This window comes from Erythrolamprus reginae, chromosome 4 (genome assembly GCF_031021105.1).
Source record: "Erythrolamprus reginae isolate rEryReg1 chromosome 4, rEryReg1.hap1, whole genome shotgun sequence".
NCBI classification, from domain to species: domain Eukaryota; kingdom Metazoa; phylum Chordata; class Lepidosauria; order Squamata; family Dipsadidae; genus Erythrolamprus; species Erythrolamprus reginae.
Window position 1 is genome coordinate 80,059,546 of NC_091953.1, and position 23,974 is coordinate 80,083,519.

General features: G+C 39.8%; 1 protein-coding gene across 5 annotated transcripts in view; it reads right to left on the reverse strand.

The window, feature by feature from the left end:
- Positions 1-15,742: 15,742 nt before the first annotated feature.
- Positions 15,743-23,974, reverse strand: part of CNKSR2 (connector enhancer of kinase suppressor of Ras 2) — a 326,584-nt gene continuing 318,352 nt past the window's right edge. For 4 of the 5 annotated variants that reach the window (XM_070750722.1, XM_070750728.1, XM_070750727.1 and 1 more), the window contains one exon: positions 17,365-17,451. In XM_070750722.1, coding sequence (XP_070606823.1) covers positions 17,420-17,451 — 32 coding nt within the window. In that variant the 3' untranslated portion in view covers positions 17,365-17,419. Of the gene's footprint in view, positions 17,452-23,974 lie in introns of all 5 variants that reach the window. The other variant, XM_070750725.1, reaches the window with a different exon arrangement.

Sequence of the window (23,974 nt, forward strand, 5' to 3'; positions counted from 1 at the left end):
ATATTTATGTCTCTTGAAGCTGTTATGTTGAATTAAGTATAACTTTCTCCAAAACATGGAGTATCTAGTAGATTAGCAAATAAAGACCTTGTTAATAGTTGGTTTTTGAAGTTTTTTCAAAATTTAAAATATGGTTTCAGCTGTCATAATACTGAGGTTTTAAAAATAAATTAATGAATGGGATACTTTGGTTGATAAAGCAACATTTCTCAGTATAATAGCTTTAAAAATCATCCAAGGATCAATGATAGAGGTCATAATGCTCTAAAGATCTGTGTTAAAATCAAAACAAAGTGAGCCTTTTATCATTATTAATCTATGTTATAAATTGTCTGCTAATAATCCCCCCCGCCCCAAAAAACCTGAAAAATTAAATTATTTTTTTAATAATCAAGCTTATGAAACTACATTTTTTTAAATTCCCTGACCTTTTCTTAAATGCAATAATAATCACAGCATTATGCTTCTTCTGTAATTTATGAAAATATCTAAAATATCCCATTAAATATAAAAGTTTAATTGTCACACTGGCTAAAACAAAAGCTGCACTTTGAAAATGTAACTCATTACAACAATTACATATTATTAAAACAGGAAATAAAATTAAGTTTCAGTAGTTAAACATTGCCAATTTTTTCTTGATAAATCAATGTAATCCTTTAAAATATATAATCATTATTTTTTTAAAAATGGTATAGACAATGGACTTGATCCAAAGCAGCAATTTAATAAATTCTGTTCCATTTAAAAAATAAACTGACTTTTCAGCAATGAAGATTGTGTCAGTACAACATCAAACAAAATGCTTATTATTCTATTCTATAAGTACACACTCCTTTGGATCACAGTCAGCATTTGAACACATAAATATAAACTGAGCATCAGCAGCATAAAAAGAATATAAGTTTGTATTCCTACAATGACCATTAAGTTTAACTCATTTCATAAACATTAAAATAAATATCCTACAATATGATGTAAAAGCTACTCTTTTGGATAAAAGTCTGGAGTGTCAAAAACAGCTGAAAACAAAGTATTAAGATGTTAAAAATCATTGTTATACATGTGTTTCAATGTAGGAATGGGTATGTGCTAAAGAACCTAAAAACACACCATCATCAGAACCATTTACTGGATCTTGTGCTGCATTGTTCTGAGAACTATCGAGGAAGAGATCAAGGTACATTTGTTTCCAGTCTTGAAAGTCTTTAGATGTCAAATCTGGATTATCTAGAACCTTATCTATCATAGCTACTTCTTCTTCTCTGGCCTTGAAGAAACAAAAAAGAAAAAAATGAGAAAACCCCCACATATATATTTGAATATTTAGGTTTCGTTAGAAACTTAACCCTATGATCATATAACTGAGAAATAATTGACTTTGATAGAAGATTTTAATCATTATTTTATATTTAAGAATTTTTTAGTTCTATGTCTTACAAAATAAATAAGTTATATTAACAAAATATATGTTTTATTTTTGGTCTTCTCACTTTAATTGGTGTGTATTTTAAAGAAACAGAGAAAATGTCAATCAAGAGAACACAAAAACATTCTGTGGCTTCAGAAGTAAGTTATTTGTTTATTTATTTACATTTATAAGCCGCCCTTCTCTAGTAGACTCAGGGCAGCATACAAGATAAAGATGATTACAAAATTTACAAATCCCAAACACTAAAACACCATTCAACCAAAATTCATTCGATACACAAACATACTTTCAGCTGGAGCAGAGTGTTCCTGCTCAATGGTCCCAGGTCTGCTGGCAAAGGTGTGTTTTTAAAGTGTTTCAAAAGACCAGGTGGGTGAGGGCAGTGCGAATCTCTGGGGGGAGATGTTTTCAGAGGTCGGGAGCCGCCACAGAGAAGGCCCTTCCCTTCGGCTCTGCCAGTCAGCACTGCTTGGCTGACGGAACCTGGAGAAGGCCGACCCTGTGGGATCTGACCAGCTGCTGGTATACATTAAGGGTTGACCAATAATACCAGTAATAATTTAAGAAGAACACTTGTTGGCCATGCATTTACATTGAACAATTTATTTTTTATCTTACCTTTAAAGTGCTTTTCAGAATTCGCAATTGATGCAATTTTTCATTGATTATTGGGTCACAGCATCTTTTAATGAAAGATTTCTTGTATTCCATTTTGGTAGAAATTTGCTGATCTCCTAGAGGGGACAAACTAGCTAGTTCCAAAGATCGATACAAATCTTGCAATGAATCTGCAGGTTTGTCTTCTAAAATTTGAGCTGCAAGACATAAAGAAAATAAACACCATAGCTTTCAGATATCCATCTGTATCACAGCTTTAATTATGCCAGCATCTCTAATGCTGTCTTAGCAATTCAAATGTACAAAACAATATTGCTTTAAAATCATTTCCTTATGAGAAAAATAAATTATGCTTAGATTTCAACATGAACCTATGGCACAAGTGTCACAAGTGGCACGTGGAACCATATCAGTGGGCATGTGAGGTCAGGTCTGGCATGTATGCATGTGCCAGCCAGCTGATTTTTCGGGCGTCTGGGCCCACTGGGAGTCAGGAAACAGACTGTTTTCAGCATCTGGAGGGGGTGGGGAAGGCTCATTTTTTGTTCTCACAAAGGTCCAGAGGCTTTCTAGGAACATGGGAAGAGCGAAAACTACCTTCCCCATTCCCCGGACGTCAGAAATATACCATTTGCTGACTTCCAGTTGAACTGGAAGTTCCATTTTTTGCTCTCCCCAGGCTTCACAGCCTTCCTAGGAGCCTGGTCTTCCTCAAGCCCTGGAAGCCCTCTGGAGGCCAGAAATAGCCAACTTCCCTCATTGGGAAGCCTGCATGGCCATTTTTTCCCTTCCCAGTTTTCTAGAAAGGCTCTGAAACCTGGGAAGAGCAAAAAGACAGAACTTCTGGTTCAACTGGAAGTTGGCAAACTGAATGTTTCCAGCATCTGAAGGATCTCTGGAGGGGGGGTGCTTTTGCCCTCCCCAAGCTCCTAGAAAGGCTCTGAAGCCCGGAGAGAGGAAAAAAGGTGTGTGTCATGTGCTCATGCACAGGGAGCCTGCATGGAATTATGGGTGTGGGCACCCACACACGCAACACCCCCATACTCCCCTTTTGGCACATGAACCAAAAAGGTTTGCCATTACTGTCATAGGGTATTCATAATGAAGTACATGAATTCATTTAATATAGAAGAATGTCATATGTAGTATATATAGAACTGTATTCAGCAAAAAGATGCTCACATAATTTTGTCAAATTGATGCTAAATTGCAAACTAATTTGTTCCATTAAAACCAATCATAATGGTTTGCCTGGATAGATCTTGAAACATTGACTTTATTTTAGGGTATCATTAGGGGAAGAAAACCCTATCAACATCTTAAAATGTTAGGAAACAGTATTAAATTGTAATCCATACAATGCTACACTGCATTTCCCCCCAATAAATTCTATTCATTTTTAGTCTATATCAGTAATGGTGAACCTTTTTTTCCTTGGGTGCCAAAAAAGCATGCATGCATGCTATCACACATGCGCAAGTTCCCATACCTATAATTCAATGCCTAGGGAGGGCGAAAACAGCTTCCCCTGCCCCCTGGAGCCCCTCAGGAGGCTGGAAATGGCCTGTTTCCCAACTTCTGGTGGGCCCAGCAGGCTCGTATTTCATCCTCCCCAGGCTCCAAGGGTTTCCCTGGAGCTGGGGAAGGGTAAAATGCCCTCCCCCATCTGCCCGGAGGCTCTCTGGAAACCAAAAATGCCCTCCCAGAGACTGTGCATGCCAAAAATCAGCTGGCTGGCACATACATGCACGTTGGAACTGACCTGGGGCAACAGCTCAGGTATCAGCAGATATGGCTCCGCGCATTACTTGTGGCACTCGTGCCATAGGTTCGCCATCACTGGTCTATATCAATCTCATGTCATGAATATTTGCTTTTTGAGTTTCATACATTCATACAAATAGTATTAGCAATATTTTTCTTAATAATTACAATTTATTATCATTTCATTTTTGATACTTAATTTCTATTATCATCTTTCCATTTCTAAGCCTTCTAGCACTTCTATCACATTCTTCTCAATATCTATCGTTTTGTGTTTCCTCCCCCCTATTTATCTCTACATTATTTTGATTCTCTTCCTCCTCTTTCTCTCCCTTTTTTCTTCTCCTTCCACTCTAATATTCAAAGATATGGTCTTTCTCCACCTTCTAATTCTAGTATTAATTCATCTTATTTCAATTCTTTTCTGAATAATAATTAAAAAATGGTTTTTTCCTCTTTTTCCTCTTTTTCATATCATTTTTACTCTTTAATATAAGCTAATTTTGTTCTTTTAACAGATCTAATAATTCCATCGCTTTATCAAATTTCTAACAATCATTCAAACCAATTTTTATATCTTGTTCCACAAACAACACATTTTTCAAAATGACCAAATTTCAGTATTCAAATTAACATATACATTATTTTCATACTATTTTAATATATTTCTACAGATTGTTTATGATTATATTTAATAAAAAATATTGTATTTGCTTATACTATTCTGATATTAATATAATTTGCTAGTCTGTAGTCAGTCTATATTAAAAATAATTTTTATAAATTATGTTCTCCAGTTAATTCTATGCAATCCATGTCAATAAGTATTTCCTACATTTCTATAAGCTGTTTGTTTATAGTATCCTTAAAATACTGATGAATCTATTTCATATCTTTAATTCCACTTGTTTTCATTTTTACAATCCAACCAATTTTCAAAGGAAAAATTCGGGGTCTGTTACCATCTCTTTTCCTTCTTTTTGGTTTTATTTATCCAGCAGAAACAAAAGTTCCAAGTGTTACACCCCCCCCCTTTTTTTTAAAAAAGTGGCACTCCTGCTTCAAGTCGATATTGTTCCTCTTCGTTCTCCTTGTAATCCCAGTTTAAATATGTTGTACTTGCTAATTGAATATATAAATGAATCAATAGTGATCAGTTTAATTATAATAAAGTAGAGACAAATTCAAATTCAAATTTCAGTCTTTCCAGAACCACATATTTTAAAGGTTTAAACAAGCTCCCCTCCCCCGTTCCCTTTTAAAGATTTTTCTTCAATATGCTTGCTCAACTGCTAGCACTTAACTTCCATATTCTTTCCCCTGTATTCTTGGGATGCATGGATGGATGGATGGACGGATGGACAGACGGACGGGGACACACACACACACACACACACACACACACACACACACACACACACATATATTAGCCCAGATTGCAATCCATTCACTTTTCCCTCCTGCTCAATTTTTCAGGTCTTCTTTCAGCTTTATGGAACCATGTTTGCTACTGCTACTCCATGCCATCAGCTGAGAGGGCTTTCCAGCATAGGGAGGAGAGATGCGGCTCCCCTCTACCTTTCTGGTGGCACCCCTTTGCTTTGCCCCCTCTATATGGGGGAGCTTATGTCCCAATCCAGACCCTCAAATGCGGAGAGTTTGGAGCCGGTGCAGAGCTCATAATCCTGGCTTTCGATATCGCCAAGATATTAATACTTTAAAAAATGGCAACTAAGCATTTATGTTTCATTAAATCCCATGGCTTTAAAATTCAAAAATGCTGATACTCTACACCAGGGGTGTCAGGGGTGGCTTATTTTCAGTCGGCAGAGTGCTGAAGGAGGTGTCCATCCCATCCCCCCACTGGCCTGTGGAGAACTACAATGCTGATCCGGCCCTCAAAGAAATCCAGTCGGACACCCCTGCTCTAAACATATTCCACCTTCCTTAAAAATCTATATTATATACCACAGGTGTCAAAAACATCATGTCATGTTGATGTCATGTGACATATCACAATGTTTTTGCCTTTGTGAAGCTGGGATGGGCATGGCCTGCACATGATGCATCCAGCCCCCGGGCCACCAGTTTGATACCCGTGCTGTATACTATACGAAATCTATACTATGCAATACTATAGCCATCTTTTTCCACCTGGTGCCCATTAGCATATTGGGTACAATGTTGTAATCAGAATTCATCATTACATGTTGCCTAAGAATAAGAATTGGAGGGTAAAACATCTGGAAAACACAGTCAGGATAGCCTATTTCTATGGTCCTATTTAATCTTCAGAAAACCATCCCATGTTATTATCCATAAACGAAGGCAATAAACATTAAAGCTGGGGATGCAGTTTATTTCTGAATGTAAACTTTCAATATAATAATAATAATAATAATAATAATAATAATAAAGTGAGAAGAATAGAAATGACTTGACCAACACAAAATGACTTCAAATGGAAATGAAAATGACAGAGGCATTCTTATTTTCATAGATTATTTCCCAAACCCTAAATTCTATTCCTCTGGGAGCAATGGGGGAAAGGAAGAAAAAAGAAATAATAGATAATAAAGTCATTTATTGATTAATTTTGACAATTACTTTAAATAGTCAAAATTCTGCAATGTCATTATCATTATTTTTAATTAACTTGAAAAGCTGTTATGCTAACATTTCATTGCTTTGCTTTTAGTCCATGGATAAATATTTTTATTTCCAAATAAACTGTCACCCATGTTTCTCTATTTAAATGAATATTTCCTCAGTCCATTTTCTATTCATCTTGTGACTTTCTAGTTTCCTATTAATGCATACTCTCTGTTAATTTTTTGAAAGGATAATACTCATACTGTGTAAAAGCTTTTCATTTAAAACAGCTTTTTTGCCAATATAACATTCCATTCAATCTGTGAATATGATACAATGAAATATTGCAATACAACACTTGTTGCCCTATTAATGTTTCATTTAAAATATTCATAAACATGTCTAAACTTTGAACAGTATGTCACAAGGAAATTTATTTATTTGTTCATTTATTCGACTTCCATGCCGCCCAATCATGTAGGACTCAGGGCAGCTTGCAACAATACAAATAGAATACAAAATAAAAAGAAGTCAAATATAAGTAATAAACTATAAAACCCCCAATTATAAAACCCATGCTAAAACTATAAACCCCCCATTATAAAACCCAGAAATTCAATCTATCAGACAACATGCATGAAAACCATGGACCTGACCCAAGTAATTCAGGGCCTGACTCATGAAGGAGGACACACTGCTGACATAGTACAGTATTCCTCTCAGAGCAGTTGAGCAATGATCTGAGATTAAGGGACTTAGATATTTTGCCTTTGTCATGATCAGATCATTTTCTGCTATGGCTAGATTTTACGGCTCCAATCCTCCCCCACAGGGAGGCAGAACCCATTAGGAGGTTCTGCCCCAGACCAGGAGGGCTTTAAGAGGGCATTTGGGGATTTGCCAGATTCACTTGTACACAGTTCAGCAGAGTCTCTTGCTACAGCTTGGAGTACGGCAGCAGCGGAGGCTCTAGACCAAATTGTGCCTTTGCAACCTCTCTGTGATAGACCCTGGAGATCTCCTTCGTTTACTGAGGCACTCGGGGGGATGAAATGCCAGAAGAGATGTCCAGAGAAGCAATGGAGGATGAGTAAATATGAATCTGACCGAACACCTGTAAAAGCTCATATGGAGATTTATAAAGTGGCGCTCAGGGCAACAAGATGCACATATAATGTCACTCTGATTGCATCTGCGGAATCCTGTTCAGTTGCCCTAGGGTGATTCGCTCCCTCCTTAATCAGGGGGGTGTTGACAAACCCTTGCAGGGTAGTGCTGAGAATTTTAACAGGTTTTCTGCAGATAAAATTGCTCAGATCTGGACAAACCTTGACTCCAATTGGAAGGCAGTGCCAGCTGACAACGAGTCAGTTGAGATGACAGGGGCCATCTATGTCCATCTGTGTAGGAGGAATTTGACCTGGTAACCCCTGATGAAGTGGACAAGGCCATGGGAGCTGTGAGTTCTGCCACCTGTTTATTGGACCAGCGTCCCTCCTGGTTGGTTTCGGTCAGCAGGGAAGTGACATAGAGCTGGGTCCAGGAGATTACCAATTTTTCATTGATGGAGGGGTCCTTTCCAGCTCCCTGCAAGGAGGCACTCGTGTACCCCCTCCTCAAGAAGCATTTCCTGGATCCAGCTGTATTTAACAACCATTGTCTTGTCTCCAATCTTTCCTTTATGGGGAAGATTGTTGAAAAGGTGGTGTCACTCCAGCTCCAACAGTCCTTAGATGAAGCCGATTATCTGGGCCCTTAACAGTCAGGATTCAGGCCCAGCTACAGCACGGAAACTGTTTGGTTGCATTGATGGATGATCTCTGGCACGCCTGGGATAGGGGTTTATCCTCTATCCTGGTGCTCCTTGACCTCTTAGCAGCTTTCTATACCATCGACCATGGTATCCTTCTGCGCCGACTGGAGGGGTTGGCAATGGGAGGCACCATCTTATGGTGGTTCTCCTCCTACCTATCTGGTCAGTTGCAGTCAGTGTTTGTGGGAGGTCAGAGGTTGACTCCTAAGTCTCTCCCTTGTGGGGTTCCTCAGGGGTCAGTCCTCTCCCCCCCTCTTGTAATATCTACATGAAACTGCTGGGTGCAATCATCCAAGGGCATAAGGTGAATTGTCATCAGTATGTTATTTATACTCAACTATACATCTCCACCTCGTGTCTACTCAGTGAAGCAGTGCCAGTGCCTGGAGGCTGTTAGAATCTGGATGGGAGCTAACAGGACCAAGCTCAACCCCAATAAGATGGAGTGGCTGTGGGTTCTGCCTCCCAAGGACACCTCCATCTTTCCATCCATTCCCTGTGGGGGGGAACTTCGGAGAGGGTCCATTATTTGGGTGTCCTCCTCGATCCACAACTGACATTGAACTATCATCTTTCAGCTGTGATGAAGAGGGCATTTGTCCAGATTTGCCTGGTGCACCAGTTGGGGCCCTATCTGGACAGGGAGTCTCTACTCACAGTCACTCATGCCCTTATCACCTCTAGGTTTGACTACTGCAATGCTCTCTACATGGGGCTACCTCTGAAAAGCATTCAGAGTTATGGTCTGAGACTAAGGGGCTTAGAAGTATTGCCTTTGTCATGGTCAGACCATTTTCTACTGCGGCTTGACTTCCTGGCTCCAATCCTCCCCCACAGGGAGGCGGAACTGACTAGGGGGTTCTGCCACAGATGCCTGATGGACCCAGAGGGCTTTCAAAGGGTGCTTAGGGTTATACCAGATGCACTCGTCTGCAGTTCAGCAGAATCTCTTGCTGTGGCCTGGAATAAGGCTGTGATGGAGGCTCTTGACCGGATTGTGCCGTTGCGACCCTGGAGAGCTCCTTGGTTTACTGAGGAGCTCTGGGAGTTGAAACGCCAGAAGAGACGTCTAGAGAAGCGATGGAGGAAGAGTAGGTCTGAATCCGACCGAACACTTGGAAGAGCTCACATTAAGACTTACAAAGTGGCGCTCAAGGCGGCAGGATGCGCGTATCATGCCACCTTGATTGCATCAGTGGAAACTCGCCTGGCCACTCTGTTTAGGGTGACCCGCTCCCTTCTTAACCATGGGGGAGTTGGGGAATCCTTGCAGAGCAGTGCTGAGGACATTAACACATTTTTCACTGATAAAGTCGCTCGGATCCAGGCGAACCTCGACTCTGATTGGATAACAGAGTTGACTGACAATGAGCCAGTCAAGGTGACCTGGGCCCGTCCTTGTCCGTCTGTCTGGGAAGAGTTTGATATGGTGACACCTGATGAAGTGGACAAGGCAATTGGAGCTGTGAGTTCTGCCACGTTTGCTGGATCCGTGTCCCTCCTGGCTGGTTTCAGCCAGTAGGGAGGTGACACGGAGCTGGGTCCAGGAGATTGTCAATGCTTCTTTGGGGAGGGGGTCCTTCCCGGCTCCATACAAGGAGGCACTTGTGCACCCCCTCCTCAAGAAGCTTTCCCTGGACCCAGCCATTCTTAACAACTATTGTCCAGTCTTCAACCTTCCCCTTTATGGGGAAGGTTGTTGAGAAGGTGGTGGCACTCCAGCTCCAGCGGTCCTTGGAAGAAGCCAATTATCTAGGCCCTCAACAGTCAGGTTTCAGGCCCGGCTGCAGCACAGAAACTGCTTTGGTCGCATTGATAGATGATCTCTGGTGGGCCCGAGACAGGCGTTTATCCCCTGTCTTGGTGCTTCTTGACCTCTCAGCGGCTTTCGGTACCATCGACCATGGTATCCTTCTGCGCTAGTTGGAGTGGTTGGGAGTGGGAGGCACTGTCCTTCAATGGTTCTCCTCCTACCTCTCCAGTTGGTCGCAGTTGGTGTTAATCAGGGGGTCAGAGGTCGACCTCTAGGTTTCTCCCTTGTGGGGTGCCTCAATGGTCGGTCCTCTTCCCCCTGCTATTCAATATCTACATGAAACCGCTGGGCGAGATCATCCAAGGGCATGGGGTGAGGTATCATCAGTATGCTGGTGATACCCAGCTGTACATCTCCACCCCATGTCCAGTCAATGAAGCCGTGGAAGTGATGTGCCAGTGCCTGGAGGCTGTTAGTGTTTGAATGGGTGTCAAAAGACTCAAACTCAACCCAGAGTGGCTGTGGGTTTTGCCTCCCAAGGACAATCCCATCAATCCATCTATTACTCTGGGGGGGGGATTACTGACCTCCTCAGAGAGGGTCCACAACTTGGGCATCCTCCTTGATCCACAGCTTACATTAGAGAACCAGCTTTCATCTATGGCGAGGGGTGTGTTTGCCCAGGTTCACCTGGTGCACCAGTTGCAGCCCTACCTGGGCCGGGACTCATTGCTCACAGTCATTTATGCCCTCATCACCTCGAGGCTTGACTACTGTAATGCTCTCTACATGGGGCTACCTTTGGAGAGTGTTCGGAACTTCAGATGGTGCAGAATGCAGCTGCGAGAGCAATCATGGGCTTCCCCAGGTATGCCCATGTTACACCAATCCTCCGCAGTCTGCATTGGTTGCTGATCAGTCACAATTCAAAGTGTTAGTTATGACCTATAAAGCCCTTCATGGCATCGGACCAGAATATCTCTGGGACCGCCTTCTGCTGCACGAATCCCAGCGACCGGTCAGATCCCACAGAGTTGGCCTTCTCTGGGTCCCGTCGATGAAACAATGTTGTCTGGTAGGACCCAGGGGAAGAGCCTTCTCTGTGGCAGCCCTGATCCTCTGGAATCAACTCCCCCTGAAGATTAGGACTGCCTTTCGCAAACTCCTCAAAACCCACCTCTGTTGTCAGGCATGGGGGAATGGAGACATCTCCCCCGGGCCTATACAGTTTATGCATGGTATGTTTGTGTGTATGTTTGCTTTTAATAATGGGGTTTTATTGTTTTTTAAATTATTAGATTTGTTGTACATTGTTTTATTGTTGCTGTGAGCCGCCCTGAGTCTACGGAGAAGGGTGGCATACTAATCTAATCTAATCTAATCTAATCTAATCTAATCTAATCTAACCTAACCTAACCTAATCTAATCTAATCTAATCATAAACAAACAAACAAACAAACAAACAAACAAAGGATATTTTTAACTCATTACATTTGTCAAGCTTTAAAGTATTACAGGACTTCAGTGTTCCCTCGATTTTTGCGGGTTCAAACTTCGCGAAAAGCCTATACCACGGATTTTCAAAAATATTAATTAAAAAATACTTTGCGGTTTTTTCCCCATACCACGGTTTTTCCCGCCCGATGATGTCATATGTCATCACCAAACCTTCGTCCGCCTTTAATAAATATTTTTTTAAATAAACTTTAATATATAAACATGGTGAGTAATAATCTAAATGGTTGCTAAGGGAATGGGAAATTGTAATTTAGGGGTTTAAAGTGTTAAGGGAAGGCTTGTGATACTGTTCATAGCCAAAACAAGTGTATTTACTTCCGCATCTCTACTTCGCGGAAATTCGACTTTCGCGGGTGCTCCTGGAACGCATCCCCCGCAAAAATCGAGGGAACACTGTACCTATAAATAACAGCTAATACCTGTGGACAAGGTTTTAAGGGATTTTCTTTCAGTAGATCTATTTAAGAAAGTTACATATGAGTACATAATTTCAACATCATGAATATTCTTCTAAACATTTGTTCTTGTTTCAATAGCATGTCACTTTTTTTTACAAGTGTTTGCACCTTATTCAGAAACGAACTTATGCTAAACAGAATCACAGAAATCTCACTTGCTACATATCCACTGCAATTATTTTCCTACTCTTTTTGAAAAACGATCTAAATGTTGATTTAGGTATTAACAATACTTTAGCCTATAATAAACCAGAGCAATAGGTAAAGTCTTGTTCAAATGACTTGCTACCAGTGTCCAAATTTTTCCAAGTCCAGTTTTAATTCACTTTTTAAAATTTCTTTATTTGATTTACAGTAATTGCCACCTCAGTTCAGACTTAGTATAGTCAGTAAGCTATTTGCACAAAAATGTTTAAGCAAATCAATACTCTACAAAATACAAAACAGCAGGAAACCCACATGCTAAATTTTTTGTAATAAACTGACCACACTATTATAGTGTATACATCTTTTCTATATGGAAAAAAATGATATAAAAATTAGTTTTATCTTGGGGGTGAGTTAGGTACGGGAAAGAGCTGTGTTTAACCACTCAAATTTCATCTCCTAGCAAAATTAGTGGTGGGGGAATCATGTATAATTTCCCATTGTAAGATTTAGAAACCACTTAATGGATCCTATCTAAACTGTTTTAAAAATAAAACTTTCAACTAAAGTTGGCCTTTTTTTTGCTCATAAACAAATTTGAAATAAATATTCCATATTCTTAAATTAGGGGCATAAATATATTGATTTGATATTAAATTGTAAATCCCTGGCTGCTTAATTCCTAGTATACAATCTTCAAAATTTATTTAACTGAAGTTTCAAAGAAAATTACTTAAGACCATATTTGAGCAATGGCCTTTTTGTCTGTTAAGTCACATTGCAATTTTCACAACATAAGATCTTGATCATGTCAGTACAGAGAAACAGCTAATGTTCTTACCTGAATGTCAAGTGGCAGCCATTAACAAAAAGTGCAGAGAATAATGATACAATTAAAATTTATATCAAATTAGCAGAAAAATAATATGTTTCTAAAGAATGTGCCCTAGACCCAGCACATTTGTCAAAGCACTTTAACTAACATAAATACAATTAAGGTAATGGGAGGATTGGGTGACAAGGTTGTATTTTAAAAAAATTGCCTTATGACAAAAGGACTCAAATCTATATTATTTCAGTGAATCCCGTTATATTTTCATGGGAGATTTCAGATCTATTTCAAGATATTTTGCTTACACATATAGACTTTAGAATGTAGAAATTATTTTCACTCATTCCACTCATTCACTCACTCATTGAACCTGAGACATTTTCTTTATAAATATGGCAACTACATATACGATTCAAACAGGAATACTTTCTGTTTCTATAATATTAAAAAATCTGCTTGTCAGTCTGCATACTTTTACTGAACATACTAAATAAACTAATACAAGCAATGTGTAATTATATTTCATGACAGTGCTGAATGATTGAGCATAACTTTTTTATTGGTTATCAACACAGGTCATATATTGCTTCTATACTACTACTGTAACTTTCTACAGTATATACAGCAGATGTTCCAGGAATACATATGTAAGCAACTTTATTAGCACGTGTATTCTTGCATGTAGCATAATGAACATGCCTAGATTCATATGTTGGAGACACAATTAACAAGAACATCAGGTGTTAATAAATAGAAGACAATAATCCTTCAAAATCTAAACTATACTTCCTTTGCTTTGGATTGATCAAGCCAAGAGCTTATTGCTTTTATAGAAATGGCGGGGGCAACATGTTGGAGATTCTATTTTGCTAATATTTTCCATGTCAAATAACAACCCAAAGCTTTTCATTATTTATACAGGAATTACCGTATGCAAAAATACCTTGAGAAAATATATAGGTAAGTGATGGTGAACCTTTTTTTGGATTGGGTGCCAAAAGGGTATGTACATGTGTGATAGTGTGCATATGGGTGCCCACTCCCATAATGCAATGTCCTCCCCCATTCATGTGCACAACTGCCGCACTGCCCCTGCTGTGCATGCACACAGGCCTCACTGAAGCTGTGAAGCTGCCCTACTACTTATCTTCAGATAGTTGCAACCAGGACTCGCGCACCTTGGCCCATGTATTTTCTGAAGGCCTCTGTAGCCAATAACAGAGCTTTGGATTGATCCGGACCTCTGTTATCAGCTGTAGAGGCCTTTCCTAAAGGCATTTTCTAAATGCCTCCATAGTCGATAATAGAGCTCCTGATTGATCTGGAGCTCTGTTATCAGCTGCGGAGGCCTTCAGGAAACCCTTGATGGCTGCAGAAGAAATGGACTGAGGTGTGAAGTGCCTGACTGCAACTGTCCAAAGCTGAGGAAGTTCCTGAAGACCTCTGACAAAATACACAGAACTGAACTTCCGGTTGTCCTGTTCGGCTATTTCCTGAAGCCTGGGGAGAGCAAAAATGGCTTAAAAGAAGGCTGAAAATCAGCTGGCCAGACATGCATGCATACTGAAGCTGAGCTAGGGCAATGCCTCACGTGCCCTCAGATATGGCTTTATGTGCCACCTGTGGCACACATTCCATAGGTTCACCATCACTGATATAGGTTATATTTCTTTTTAAAGCTGGTATAAGAAGTACATCATGAAAATTCTGAATCATTGTATGATACCCTGACTCATCCAGTAAGTAAAAATCCTTATTAATTTGTTTCCAAGATATAGTTATGAAGTAATTTTAAATATATTTCTCCTTTGTTTTATCTCCAAAATAGTATAATACAAATTTTGTTACTGAGAATACAGAGAAATTTGACAAAAGTAGGCACATTTAATGTAACTGATTGCTCAATGCCTATTCTAAAATTTTAATATATTTTGATATCACTGACATAATTTCTTCTTTTGACAGTGTAACAAATGAGCATTATTCAAAAGTAAAGTGGCAATTTATATATTTTAAGTTCTAATTTGAAATTTCAGCTATTTTTTCCATTTCTATTCAAATGCAAAATTTGGTCATAGTCCCATGCCATTTTAGTGATAAATTGTTGAAACTACAAGATCATGCATTAAGCAGTGATTTATAGAATCCAAATAAGGCATTTCAATGGAAATTTTATATAAAGAACTAACATTTGCTTTTGCTCAGTAAAAAGCAGCAATAACTTAAAACAGAAAGTGGTTTCTTAGAGTATATATTAAATAAAAACAGTCACTATGTAATTTCATTCAATCAACAATAGTCAATGAACTAGTAATTTTAAAAATGACAATTAATGAATCTCATATTGCAATTAAGATTGGAATTGGAATTGGAAATTTTGGTTTCCAGGGAAGTCTATTTTTACAAAAATGGCACCCAAAATGCTTTGCCTCAAATGGATCATGTCTAAATGTGAGCAATTTATTCCTGTTTTAAATACCATGGAATTAATCATTTGTTTTTATAAAACTGTACATTAAATTTGTGCTCATTAAAACTAATAGAAACTTATTGGTTTTGTTTAAAAAAACAACACCTAAACCAGTAATGTTGCATGTAAACTACAGGGATTGTAATAAAGTTCCCACTGGTTCTTCTACAGTATACAGCCTTTTAAAATGCATATTAAATTGCTAGGAATGTTCTTATACGATGTTGTATATAGATAAGCAAATTTGTATATGTATTCACTTTTGAAAAAAAAATTACAATTCACTATTCTAAAGAAAGTGAAATATTATATAAATAACTATATATTTTATTGGTATCAGCATAATGTAATACTGTACATGGACCTGACAGAAATAAAACATTTCAAAATACATTTTAGAATTTTCTGTCCATGAGTATTGTACAAAATATCAAGATTTATCACTGACATTACAGAATACCTTCAGTCAAAAAAAGAGAGAGAAAACAACATCCAATCATAGAGTTACAGGCATACAATGATTCATAAGATACTGTGTACAATAACGTTAGACCATTATCCAGCCTCATACCTTTCAGATGTGTTGAATTTCAAATAACATAATTTCTAATCAGTATGATACTTAGACAACTTAACTAGTGATAGTAAGAGTTTGAAATTCAATATATTTGGAAGAGAATAGAGAATCATTGATAAACACATCTTAAACTTTTAAACAGACATTTAGATAAAAGCTTGCCTGTAAAACTCTCTCTAATTAGAGAGTAAACTGACTAAATTAGAGAGCATTCCATGTAGTTGATGCAAAGTAGCACCACTTACATTAAAGTCTTACAGTGTAAGGTGATCTAAAGGTATCTGCACAGATTGAAATATTTTATGGTGAACTTTCATAAATAGGAATTTGTGCATCATTTGTAAACTGATTCAGACTGTTAAATAACCTTATTTAAAAACAAGAGTTAAGCAAGAAGTAACAGTGATAGGCCTGTTTTTTAATTGGATCTATTCTGATTTTGAGTCATGTAAAGTTTTTCAATTGAAATGTGCACTTGTATATTATTAGTATCTGCATTTTTCCTTATTCAAGCTCATCTCTGTTTCTCAATTTTGCCTTAAAAGAAAATCTAAGAATACAGAGTGCAGAAAGGAATCCTTTCTTTCTTTCTTTCTTTCTTTCTTTCTTTCTTTCTTTCTTCCTTTCTCTCTCTCTCTCTCCCCCTCCCTCTCTCTCTTATCTTAGGTCGGTTGCATGTATAACTTTAGACCAAACCTTAATGAAAATAAAAGCATTTGATTCCAAGAAAATACAGAAGAAACACAGTGCACTTACAGCTGATTTTGACAGGATGCATTTAATTAGTATTATACAACAATTATTTTCCCTCACTAATGTGGAAAAGAATATTAGTGTTTTCCACTTTAGATGGAAGTCCATTTTCAAAAGAGGAGCTTAACTACATTTGACCCCTCATTCCTTGAAGAATGCAGAACACACCTGAGTAAACCCATAGTCCCTTTCCTCTAATGACCCTCTTTCCCCTTCTATTTTCCCCACACTGAAGGCTGAATATTGTGTAATTATATTCCATGTAGCCTTGATCTGATATTGTGCCTAGTTCCTCTGTAGAAAGGATGTATATTTGAAAATAAAATCAATAAAACTGGTAACAGGTTTGCCCCTTTCCTGGAGGCCCCTTACCCAGGCATTTGGTTGTCTATATTTTAAAGTCAGTTCTTGTTTATAAACATCAAAATTATTCAAGAAGAATTGATTGGCTTCTTGAATGCAGGATATTAGGGGTTGCTTGCAAGAGGCTGAAGATGAGTCTCCGTCGTGCCAATTCTTTCCGATATAAATTCTCTAACCAATACTTTATCAATCTTTGTGTCCAATCGATTCAGTGCCAAGAGAAGTGGATCCAAGTTGGCATGGAGAGGTTCTATCAACTCTCGCAGTGCTTTAGCCTAATACAATAAAGCAGTGATACAATATGATGAAAGAATTGTGGTGGTCCATTCTTATATTAGTACTGCATTATACTCATGCAATCCTAATTAAACAAAAGAGAAAGGATATGTGACAAGATAGCTCTACATGCCTTTAGCTTCACAAAGTTATTTTCTATTAGCATGCAAACATACTTAACTAATAAAATCATGGCATATTTTAAAAATAGATTTTTAAAAACATTCTGCCACGAGGAAAATAACTAGCTGGACATAGATTTATATTTTCAATTTGCAGTAGTACTATTAATCAACAACTAGCACCAAAGTAAATTAAGTAACATATATTTATACAAAATATATTTAGATATTTAATTTTAAATAAAATTAAATTTTAAGAATTGCCTATTGTCCACAATACTCAACTAAATACATTATGTCATATATACTTATCAACATAATGAAAATTAACACAGTACTAACAGGGTAACAATAAAGCTGGCTAGTCTAAAGAAAAGAAGAATGAGGGGTGACATGACAGCAGTTTTCCAGTATTTGAGAGGCTGCCACAAAGAAGGGGGTGTCAAATTATTCTCTAAAGCAAGACAAAAAACAATACTTGGAAACTAATCAAAGAGACAAGCAATCTGAAATTAAGGAGAAACTTCTTAACAGTAAGAATAATTAACCAGTGGAACAGCTTGCATTCAGAAATTGTGGGCATTCTATCGTTGGAGGTTTTTAAGAAGAGACTAGACAGTAAGTCTAGTCTCTTCTTAAAAAGTATAGGGTCTTCTGCTTGAACAGGGGGCTGGACTAGAAAACCTCCAAGGTCCCTTCCAGCTCTGCTCTGTTCTATTTCTTTGAATCAGTAAGGCTTTCTGATGATTTCATGACATAGCCATATTACTTTTTAGATGCAACAAATGGTTTACTATTGCCTCTTCTGGGATGTTTCTCTAACTTTTAGTCTCCCTTATATAGTATAGGGGTAGTCCTAGACTTACAACCACAATTGAGTACAAAATTTCTATTGTTAACTGAAACTTTTGTTAAATGAGTTATGCCCATTTTATGACTTTTTTTCCACAGTTGTTAAGTGGATAATTTAGTAGCCTGATTGTTAACTGAACCTGGAGTCTCTATTTAAAAGGTTGCAAAAGGTGGATCACATTACCTTGGAACACAGCAATGGTCATAAGTATGAACCAATTGCCAAGCACCTGAATTTTGATCACATGATTAGGGGAATGCTGAAAAATGGTCATAAGTCACTTTTTGCTCCATGTGTAGATCAAGAAACAACAGGGCTTTCTTTGTTTTCCTTGAAGATGCTTTGTGTCTCATCGAAAAAGCTTCTTCAGTTTTCAGTTCAACTTCTTGATGACAAGTGAAATGTCTTTAAAGAAAATAAAGAAACTCCATATGCCTCTTGAAAAAGCACCTTTGGGTCAAGGTCACTTAGCTTTGTGTCTAAGGGGGATTAGAACTCACCATATCTTGGTTTCAAGCCCAAAGCTTTAATCGCTACACCAAACTGGCTCACCGAGTGTTGATATAGAATTGCTTAAACTTCAACATATAACATATTTACGAAATCATAACTTTATATGGCTGGAAATGACCTTGGATCTTTTAGTCCAATCCTCTGCTGTATAATCTTTTCTTGACAATCTCCAGCAATGAAACACCTACAACTCTGGGAGGTTAAGCTGTTCCTTTGTTATTCTTATTGTCAAGAAATATCTCCTTACTTTCAGATTTGATCTCACTTTAACAAGCTTCCACTCTTTGCTTCTTGCCTTGCTCTCAGGTGCTCAGGTCAACCTTCTCCTCCCTATAACTGCCTCCCTACGACTGCCTAGAAGATAGCTATTATCACCAATAGTCCTTTTCTTCGTAAGATTAAGTTCCTTAACCATACATCATATGGCTTAGCCTTAAGATCCCCTATCATATCTTTTCTGCACTCTTTCTAAGATCTCAGAATCTGTTTTGTTTTGCAGCAAGCAGAACTGGTTACAATTTAAGTTTGGCCTTATTAATGTGTATAGAATAATACTTTTACTTCTTGTGAACTTTATATTATTCTACTGTTGATGAAGTGTGTGTGTAAGATATTTCTATTCTGTTACTGCTTATGGATTTAGCATAGCCTATTCTATAATAATAAGCAACTAGATACAGAATAAAAGCAAATTATGGATAAAAATACAATAAATTAAAAATAAAAGATTAGGAGGTTCTGAAGAATTAAACATGATTTTTAAAAGCTATTTTATATATACTGTTTTTTAAAAATTAAGTTCTAGCAATTTTACTCATAAATGAAACTAGGTTAAATCAGCATTACATGTAACTGCAACCCTACTATGATTTTGCAAGTTCAAAGTTAGACTTAACAGATCACAAAAAAGAAAAAGTTTACTAAAGCAAATCATTGTCCCAGTCCAAGTGTTTATTTTTACTACTAAACATGCAAAAGAAACATCAATTTCAGTTAGTAAGAAATAGTTAACAAAATGGGTTGGATTTTATTTTTACCTGGGCATTGGAAGATACTATAGCATACCTCCTATCTTGCTCTTAGATTGTTTTATGTGTTCTCACTCTGTAAAAATCATATATACTGTTACCTCTAAAGAAAAATATTTGTAGCTCAGGATTGAAATGAAGGATCCTTGGTGCTCTCTGAGCTTGCTTGTTTTATTGTAAAACTAGATAACATCATCAGTGCAGTTTGCTGTCAGTTTATATACTGGTGGCTTGCTTGTCAGTATTTATTGGAGTAGTCTTAGGGATTCTTGGGTTGGGCTGTTTATTGTTAGTTCTTTGGAAGTTACTTGATTGGGGGTATTATTTACTTGATTGTTGGTTTAAAGGTAACCTTGGAGTTAATCTATGCCACCAGAATATAAACTGACAGTAGCAGCACTCCTTACTAGCACTGATGATGTTACCAGGTTTTTGTAATGAAATGTCTGCAAGAAAACGAGCAAGCTCAGTGAACACCAAGGACTCCGCACTATTACATATTTTAAAATTATAAGTAATGAAACTGAGCAAATAAAAGAAAAAGAAAGAAGAAAATTTCAATTGTTATGTTAAAAGCCAATTTTGCCTCATTTTTATTGCTGTGACAATAAATTTAACTGCTGTTTAGGCGGTTTTGTAGTTTGAATTTGAAAGTAAAAAGTGGGAGTAAAATTATTCATTTTCACAGATGCACCTGGTAAAAAAGATTATGGTTTCCTTTCAAAGATTATTCTAAATACAAATATTGAATTATTTTGACCTCCCCCAGGATCACATAGGCAACTGTGCTGAGATAGTGAAACACATACCTGCCAAATAATTGTGGATGACAGACATTGTAACTGACTCTAAAAAATCCTTTCTTTACAGCCCTCTCTAAGTGGTTTACAGAGTCAGCATATTGCCTCAACAATCTAAGTCCTAGGATGAAATAGAAACATAGAAACATAGAAGACTGACGGCAGAAAAAGACCTCACGGTCCATCTAGTCTGCCCTTATACTATTTCCTGTGTTTTATCTAAGGATGGATATATGTTTATCCCAGGCATGTTTAAATTCAATTACTGTGGATTTACCAACCACGTCTGCTGGAAGTTTGTTCCAAGGATTTACTACTCTTTCAGTGAAATAATATTTCCTCACGTTGCTTTTGATCTTTCCCCCAACTAACTTCAGATTGTGTCCCCTTGTTCTTGTGTTCACTTTCCTATTAAAAACACTTCCCTCCTGAACCTTATTTAACCCTTTAACATATTTAAATGTTTCGATCATGTCCCCCCTTTTCCTTCTGTCCTCCAGACTGAGTCATGCTGAGTCAACCTTGATCCGGCGAGAACCGAACTGCAGGTAGCTGGCAGTTAGCCGAAGTGGCCTGCAGTACTGCATTCTAACCACTGTACCATCATGACTAGTGTTGGGCAAAGCGAACTTTGTGGTGTTCGGCATACCGGACCCAAACCTGGACTTTTTAAAAGGTTTGTATTCAGGTTTGGCATTTGCTTGAACACTGCGGTGGGCAGGAGATGGAGGTGTAGAGGGCTCTGACTCAGCGAAGCTGGCTGTGGAAATCTGTGAGTTGAAGTCCACAAAGTCTTAAAGTGAGGTTGGCTGGCTGAGGAACTCTGGGAGTTGAAATCCACTCCAGTGCTCTCTGGAAAGGGGAGGGGGCGACAGCAGGCAGAGGGGAATCCCCCCACACTCTCCCAGCCTCCGCACCGCATCTTCTGAGAAGAGGAGGAGGAGCCAGGTACTGGTGGCGGCAGAGGAAGACGAACTCTAAGGAGCTGTCAGCTGGTCGGATTGCTGGGAGGGCTTTAAAAAGGTGGAGGAATCCGGACCACTGGAGCACAAAGAGGGAGGGGAGGCATGGATTTCCCACAGACAGGGGTGTTTCCAGCTGGTGGTTTTCAAAGGTGTGTGTGTGTGTGTGTGAGAGAGAGAGAGAGTTCATCTGCTTCCTTGACGACATGGCCAATTCCATTGGGAGGAGGAGGAGGAGACGCTGCTCCGGCTTCAGGTCCTGCCCGCCTTTCTCCTCCCCCTTTCCCCGGCAAGGAGCGATAGATTAAGGCATGCAGCAGGTGAAAAAAGAACAGGGGGGACAATGCCCATCACCTGCCAGTCTTCCTTCCCTGCGTGGTCTCTTTCCCACACACACACCACATACCTACACACAAACACACATGCATCCTCTCACACAAAACTTTCTCTCTCTCTCTCTCTCTCTCTCTCTCACACACACACACACACACACAAACAGACTTTCACACACATATTTACACAACTCTCTCTCTCTCACACACACACACACGCACAACTTTGAAAGCCAGCAGCTACCCCCCCATCTGTGGTAAAACCACGCCTCCCCTCCCTCTTTATGCTCCAATGGTCTGTATTTCCTTCGCCCTTTTAAAGCCCTCCTCTTCCTCCTCCTCCTGTCTCCCGCCCCCCTCCCAGCCTCCCTCCCAACCAACAGCTCCCTGGCATTCGCCTGCATCCGCCACCACCAGCATCAACTCCTCCTCCTCTTCTCAGAAGATGACAGCCGGGTGGTGGCGCGTAGGTTGGGAGAATGAGGGGGATTCCCCTCTGCTTGCCACCGCCCCCTCCTTTTTCCAAAGAGCACCGGGGTGAGCTAAGGCTGCCCTGAGCAATGGGCGCAACAGGGGGAGGAGAGCCGCGCCGCCTCCAAGCCCAAAATTTCCCTGCCTCGGGTATGGCACTGCAAGCAAAAGGAGGCGGGGAATCCCATTTGCTTGCCACCCACACTGGGATTCCGGGTGCAGGGCTTTGACATCATGGAGACTTCTTCCTGGCCTGTGGCTTTATTTCCTCCTCAACTCTCCCATTTTGGCCGAAGTGGCCTGTAGTACTGCATTCTAACCACTGTACCATCATGACTAGTGTTGGGCAAAGCGAACTTTGTGGTGTTCGGCATACCGGACCCAAACCTGGACTTTTTAAAAGGTTTGTGTTCAGGTTTGGCATTTGCTTGAACACTGCGGTGGGCAGGAGATGGAGGTGTTGAGGGCTCTGATTCAGCGAAGCTGGCTGTGGAAATCTGGGAGTTGAAGTCCACAAAGTCTTAAGGTGAGGTTGGCTGGCTGAGGAACTCTGGGAGTTGAAATCCACTCCAGTGCTCTCTGGAAAGGGGAGGGGGCGACAGCAGGCAGAGGGGAATCCCCCCACACTCTCCCAGCCTCCGCACCGCATCTTCTGAGAAGAGGAGGTGGAGCCAGGTACTGGTGGCGGCAGAGGAAGGCGAACTCTAAGGAGCTGTCAGCTGGTCGGGATGCTGGGAGGGCTTTAAAAAGGTGGAGGAATCTGGACCCCTGGAGCACAAAGAGGGAGGGAAGGCATGGATTTCCCACAGACAGGGGTGTTTCCAGCTGGTGGTTTTCAAAGGTGTGTGTGTGTGTGTGAGAGAGAGAGAGAGTTCATCTGCTTCCTTGACAACATGGCCAATTCCATTGGGAGGAGGAGGAGGAGGAGGAGATGCTGCTCCGGCTTCAGGTCCTGCCCGCCTTTCTCCTCCCCCTTTCCCTGGCAAGGAACGATAGATTAAGGCATTTTCAGGTCCTGCCTGCCTTTCTCCTCCCCCTTTCCCCGGCAAGGAACGATAGATTAAGGCATTTTCTACTACTGCTTGACTTCCTGGCTCCAATCCTCTCCCACAGGGAGGCGGAACCAATGAAGATGTTCCGCCCCAGACGCCTGATGGACCCAGAGGGCTTTCAGACGGCGCTTGGGGTTATCCCAGAGGCACTCGTCCACAGTTCGGCGGAGTCTCTTGTGGAGGCCTGGAACACGGCTGCTGCGGAGGCTCTCGACCGGATTGCGCCTTTGCGACCTCTCCGAGGCGTTAGACCCCGTAGAGCCCCATGGTTCAACGAGGAGCTCCGGGAGTTGAAGCGCCAAAAGAGACGTCTAGAGAAGCGATGGAGGAAGAGTAGGTCTGAATCCGACCGAACACTTGTAAGAGCTTTTATTAAGACTTACAAAGTGGCGCTCAAGGCGGCAAGATGCGCGTACCATGCCGCCTTGATTGCATCAGCGGAATCCCGCCCGGCCGCTCTGTTTAGGGTGACCCG